General features: G+C 42.0%; 1 protein-coding gene across 9 annotated transcripts in view; it reads right to left on the bottom strand.

Annotated features, from left to right (window-relative positions):
- The window catches only part of Kif1b (kinesin family member 1B), a 137,396-nt gene that overhangs the window by 36,231 nt on the left and 95,165 nt on the right, over positions 1–6,000 (bottom strand). For 7 of the 9 annotated variants that reach the window (XM_010628092.1, XM_010628090.1, XM_010628088.1 and 4 more), the window contains one exon: positions 4,715–4,963. The exons of the other annotated variants lie outside the window; for them this stretch is intronic. In XM_010628092.1, the coding sequence (XP_010626394.1) occupies positions 4,715–4,963 (249 nt within the window). The remainder of the gene's footprint in view (positions 1–4,714; positions 4,964–6,000) is intronic. 9 annotated transcript variants of the gene reach the window in all.

The raw sequence follows: 6,000 nt of genomic DNA on the forward strand, positions 1-6,000 counted from the left end.
ACAAATGTTAATATAAGTTTAAAACAGAAATGAAATATGAATGAAAAATAAAACAAAAATAACCACAAGTGAACATTAAATTAGATCAAGATGTCTACTTCCCTTTCAGTCTGCTCCAAAGTGGAAGAAGGAGCAATGCTAAAAGATGGAGGGTTAAAGCTATGTTGTACAAAAATTTAGAAATGAAAGTGTAATCTAAAAAGGGTTACAAACAAGACTATCACATACCTACAACAGTTAAAACCTAAGAATTTGGCCCACGAAACCAAATGGACAATTTCACCTCCACAGTCAACACACATGTGTGTACTTTGCTGATTAGAAAGTCTTGTTTTGGCTTGCTATGTAGCCAAGGTTGGCTGCAGCCTCCTGAGTGCTGGAATTACAGGCAAGTGCCATCACAGCCGGCTGCAAAGACCACTCTTGCAATGGCCCTCCAGCCAGAGCTGTCCACTTTGATGCCTGGGCTGTTAAGAGCCATCGTTTGCATCTCCTGTCTGGAGTCCTCTCTGCATTCACTGCCTACCTCGTGCCTTTGATCTCTTATTCTGACCACCCCACTTCATAACAAGTCCCCCCAAGGTCATACAACCTGAACAGCACACACAATTCTTTCACCATTGCTATAATTGACCTTTGTATTATTATTATTATTTTATTATTATTATCACTACTATTATTTAGTACCAGGGATCGAACTCAGGACCTTGCACTTATGAGGCAGGTATGGTGCCACTGAGCTATAAATCCTTGGCCCGCCTTTGTGTGATTATTTGTGTACTTTGGGCCTGTGTCACCCACCAGACTAAGTGTGTGCAGGACGGAATCAGCTTTGGTTTTGCTCACCACTGTCTGCAGCGAGTGCAGACATATGGTAAATATACTCAGCAAGTGTCTGGTACATGAACAACTCTGTGCCTAGGAGAGACTAGGATAGCAATCTGTCCTCTATCTTCAAGTAGAAGTGGGAGATTTTCCAGAAAAACAGGTTACATCAGAAGCAGAGAGCAAAGCCATCTAAATTATTACCCAGCTGATTTACCAAAACGAAACTCATGATGAATATTAACTTTAACTCTACTTAATTTATTACTTTAAATAGCTATTAAAAACAGCAGCCACTCACTGTTCTTTAGGAGAGCTTCTCACAGTCACAGGCACACTGTGATAAAGTCAGGCCAGAGCATACATTAAACATGGAAATTTCTTTTCTGCCCATGGTGATAACTATTCCACACAGGAAGCATGAAGGCATTCCTGTAGATTTCCTTTTACAGAAAAGAAGATCTGTAATTCTACAGCAGGAGCAAGGCATCAGTTCTGTGATACACAGCCACACACTCCCTAGAAAGCCCCTGGTCATATCGGAATACAGCCCTGAGCCCAAAGCAATGCTGTAGAAAAGTTCTCCTTTGTATCTTTTTAAAATGGAATTTTCATAATTACAGCACTTTTGAAAGTTCTTATACTTTGACCTAGCAGACTGAAGGAGAACAGGGATAAAGAGGGAGAAGACGTAAAGGATATATTAGCAGAGTTCTGTGAAGTTACATCAAAAAGTGAAACAAATTTGTCAACATAAAGATAAGAAAAATCAGCACAACTGTGGCAACACTTACAGAAAGAATGTCAGCTGAGGTACTTAGTGAGGCCCCAGAATAATCACTCTTTGCCCCCAGAAGCCTAGCTTACATATTTTACATCTCATGTCATGTTATGATGGATCATAACATCCCAGCACGCCAGTAAGAGAACAGCTAAAGGGACAAGCTCTTTTAATCTCAATGTAAAGATTAGCCAGGGGCAGCAACAGCCAAGAAACAAACTTACAAATGGAACTTTGTAGGAAACACAGGAATTTTTACAAGTGAATCGTATTTGCCATTATGTGCCAGTAGGGGAAATCCAACCCTGTAAATCAGACCAACAGGAAATAAGTCACCCGCTTCTCTACCCAGTGACCGCTAAATGAGCAGGCGCTGGGGCACTGTTACCCGGAAAAGCAGTTGAGGCAACAGGGAGAACTAGCCTTTGTTTTACTGACTGCTGCGATTTCACCTCCCCAGGCTTTTTCTCATTTTTGTTGGAGCTGGAGATCAAACCCAGAACCTTAAGCACATTAAGCACAAGCTCTGCCACCAAGCTGTCCTTAGGCCCCCAGTCTCTTACAAGGCAAAGGGAGTTCTAGACTCTGGGAACCCAAATAACGGAAAGATCAATTTCTGAGCCACAGTGCCACAAATATTTTATGTGAAAATCAAAATTAGATAGGATTGGTTTATTCCTGTACCTAAATCTAATACGACACAAAGGAATAAAACTAGACTAAAAAATAATATGTGTCATAAACCAGTCAATTTCCACATTAAAGTTCTGATTTCAGTTTTCCATACAACTTACTCAAAAACACAAATGCTTCTAAGTAGAAGGCTTAGCTGGGATATTCATTTTGCTAGTGTGCAGAGCAGAACATGAAAGGTGGAAAACATCTTTAAACCTCTTTTCTCAACTCATTTATGCTTGAGTATCCAAAAGGCCTCAATTCGAGTTGCTTGTCCTAACTTAGTGACAGAAAATATCACAGACCCGAGGCTTCTCCTCACAGTTAGGTCAGGGTTCTTACGGTGTGACAGGATACAACAGTTTACTGGGTTCTAACTTCCAGGCCCCCCGCAGGTACACAGAGCTGTAAGTCTCAAAGAATTACTGTCATGTTATCTGTATATACTGTCCTCAATTTTTAAAAATTCAGTTTCTCTGAAATCCTAACCATCTAGTCAGAGATACATTAGGAGAAAACAATATTCACAGCTGTCTGATTTTTTAAAATATATATGCATATCTTTTTGGTACTGGGAATTGAACTCAGAACCTCACGCTTGCCAGGCAGGTGTGGAGCCACTGAGTTGAATCCCCAGGTTCCTAGCTGTCTGATCCTGTTGTATCTATTCATGGAGAAACTGAGTTCTAAATGTCCTTTCCCTACTATGAAACCCAGAAACTGTATAATATTATGGCTCAAAGTTATAACTGAGGTGTTTTTATTTGTATCAAAAAACTTTTCTTTCCTCCTTATCAGGATCTTTACTACTAATAATGAAGCTGCATGAGTTGGTTAATACAATGTCATGAGCTAAATTTTGGAACCCAGGTCTCAACTGGGTCAGGAGATTCACTGTACTTTTATTTTCAGATAAGTGGTCTTAACCATTTGAAAGTGATACAATTCCCTTATTTTATTTATTTATTCAGGTTTTGTGAAACAAGGTCTCACTACATAGCTCAGCCTGGGCTTGAATTCACTATGCAGTGCAGGCTGGACTCAAACTCTTGGCAATCCTCCTGCCTCAGCCTCCCAAGTGCTGGGATTATAGGCGTGCACCATCACACCTGGCTATAATTCTCTTATTTTTATTCTTTCTTTTTTGAAACAGGGTCTCAGTATATAGTTCAGGCTGGCCTTCAACTCGTGCTAATCCTCATGCCTCAGCAGAATCCTGAGTGCTAGGATTACGTAATTCTCTTATTTTGTTTGTTTGTTTATTTATTGGACCAGGGATGAACTTAGAACCTTGTGCTTGCAAGGTAGGCATGGTGCCGTGTCACTGAGCTAAACCCCTGGCCCAAATTCCCTTATTTTTAAAGGGTTCAACAATATGTGGTTCCAATCTACCATTACAGTTAAATTTTATAACTTTTTTTGGGGGGTAGTGGAGATTAAACCCAGAGCTTTCACACTGAGCTACATCCTTAATCCTTTTTAAAATTTTGAGACGGGGTCTCATTAAGTCACTAAGTTGCCCAGGCTGGGCTTAAATTTTCAATCCTCTTGCCTTGGCCTCCCAAGAACGCTGGGATTGCAGGTATAACCATGCCTGGTTTAAATATTATACTTTAAGCCTGGACATAATCTTGGTGAATTTGGTGAGTGCTCTGCAGCCATCCTTGGAGTTGGAATTACTTCAGGTTGGGTGAGGCACGAATACAGGCCTGGAGAGTTCTGTTATCACTGATAGCGACGAACAAATGGAGGCCAGAGACAATGCCTGTTTGGTGAGCTTGGGACAAAGCAGCTTCATGTAGTGCAGAACAAATATCCCCTGTTGGTGGTGTCAACAGATGATTTCCAGAGGCTTATTATGATAAAGCCTTCAAGCAAAATTCTGGCTGAAGTGAAGGACTTACAGATAGGCTGGTGGCACTGGACAGAAAGACAACCAGTGGAGATGGGGGAGGGGGACACAGACTTTGACTTTCTGATTCTTCTCAGGACTTGGGCCAAGCAGAAACTAAACCTACCACTGGTCCTCAGTCCCCTGTAGCCCACAGACTCCTGGGCCTCACCCTGGACCTGCCCTGCTCTTTCCCTACCTGCCAACCCCACCTGCTTCCTCTGTCACATCCTTTACAGAGGAAGCATGGAGACCACAATACCACTGGTTGGACCCTTTAATTACTTTCTTCTTTGGGGCTTTCTGCTTCCAAACACAAGTACTGGGTGGTTTAGGACACGGGACGTCCCCATGGAGTCCTCACACATCACTGCCTGCTGCACCTCTGGCCACACCAGCATTCAGTGTACCCAGCACTGGAGGATGTCAGATAAGCAGTCACTGATCAAATTGGCTAAGGCAAGATTATCCAAAATGGCACAAAGAGGCCTTTAGAGCAAGAGCTGGTCCCTTTTTGCCTTTCTCACAATAACCTCACCAACCTTCCCACTAAAATGAACCAAGGGGATCTGTCGTAAAACGGGTCATGCCCATCACTGAAGAGATCTGATCCCTCCTCCGTCCCTGCGTCAGAGCCGGTGTCATCCACGAATGCCTCATCATCAAAGTCCTCCATTTCATCTTGCTGCTCGTCAGCCAGCTCAGTGATGTCGGAGTCGGCCGTGGAAAAAGTGGGGGAGGGTGTGCGGTCGGCAAGGCGCTCATTCACACAGCCGTGGAAAATGGGGGAGCTAGACACCAGGGAAGACGCCAAGTAACACAGCCAGGGAGAGAGGAAGAGTTTGTTAAACAGGAAGCCAAAGTGCCAACAGGACAGAATCCACTGGGGAATCAACACAGTAAAAGCAAACAGAAAAGCAAAAGGGTAAAACAAGCATAAATCATCTGGGTCAGGAGAGAGGGAACAAGGAAAGATTGGAAAGTTCTACCAGGATGGACCCTTAGAGTAAAAAAACCAAAGGAAATCCGTGAGGGGACCAATCCAGGTAAACATTGTGCTCTAAAACTTTTTGTTGTTGTTGTTGTTACAGGGATTGAACTCAGGGCCTTGTGCTTGCGAGGCAGGCATGGTATCACAGAGCTAAATCCCCGGTCCAAAACTTTTGTATTTTCCATGCAGTTCACACAAAAGTTCAGTCACCATCCAGGCCTTAAAGGAGCCACTTAACATTAAGATAAAGCAATAAGGCTTTAAATGTTTATTCAAATTCTCATATCCTCTTGGAACAGAAAACAAGATGGATGAAATGGCTTATGCCAAAGCAGTATGTGCTCTGCTTGGGTAAGACATATTTGGCCAATTCACCTCCTTAAAAAATTAGTCTCCTATTAGAATGGAATGGAAAAGATTTTATTTCTATAAAATACTATTACTTCGGCAACTTTTTATTTAATTCTTTTAAAAACCATCAGAGAGGGGGAAAAGCCATCAGAGGGTTTTTACAATCAAAAAACAATTCAAGTTCTGGAATAAGTAGTAGGCTCAAAACTAAAATTTCCCTGGCTTTAAATATCTAAACCTCTAAGAACTTAATATAGACTCACAGATTTAATGTTTGGTTTCATAAAGTGCTGAAAATAACGCATGCACCAAAAAGGCTTACAAGGATGAGTAAGGTGTACAATTCCTTCACCCTTGGCAATGACTTAAAGAGGAATGAATTGCTTTTTTTAAAAAAGTGAGAACAGGGGCTGGGGATATAACCCAGTGGTTCTGCTTCCTGCCTCGCAAGCCCAAGGTCCTGTGTTTGATCCCTGGTACCAAAAA

The sequence above is a fragment of the Fukomys damarensis genome, unplaced genomic scaffold (genome assembly GCF_012274545.1).
Source record: "Fukomys damarensis isolate Sample0158 unplaced genomic scaffold, DMR_v1.0_HiC HiC_scaffold_23, whole genome shotgun sequence".
Lineage (NCBI taxonomy): Eukaryota > Metazoa > Chordata > Mammalia > Rodentia > Bathyergidae > Fukomys > Fukomys damarensis.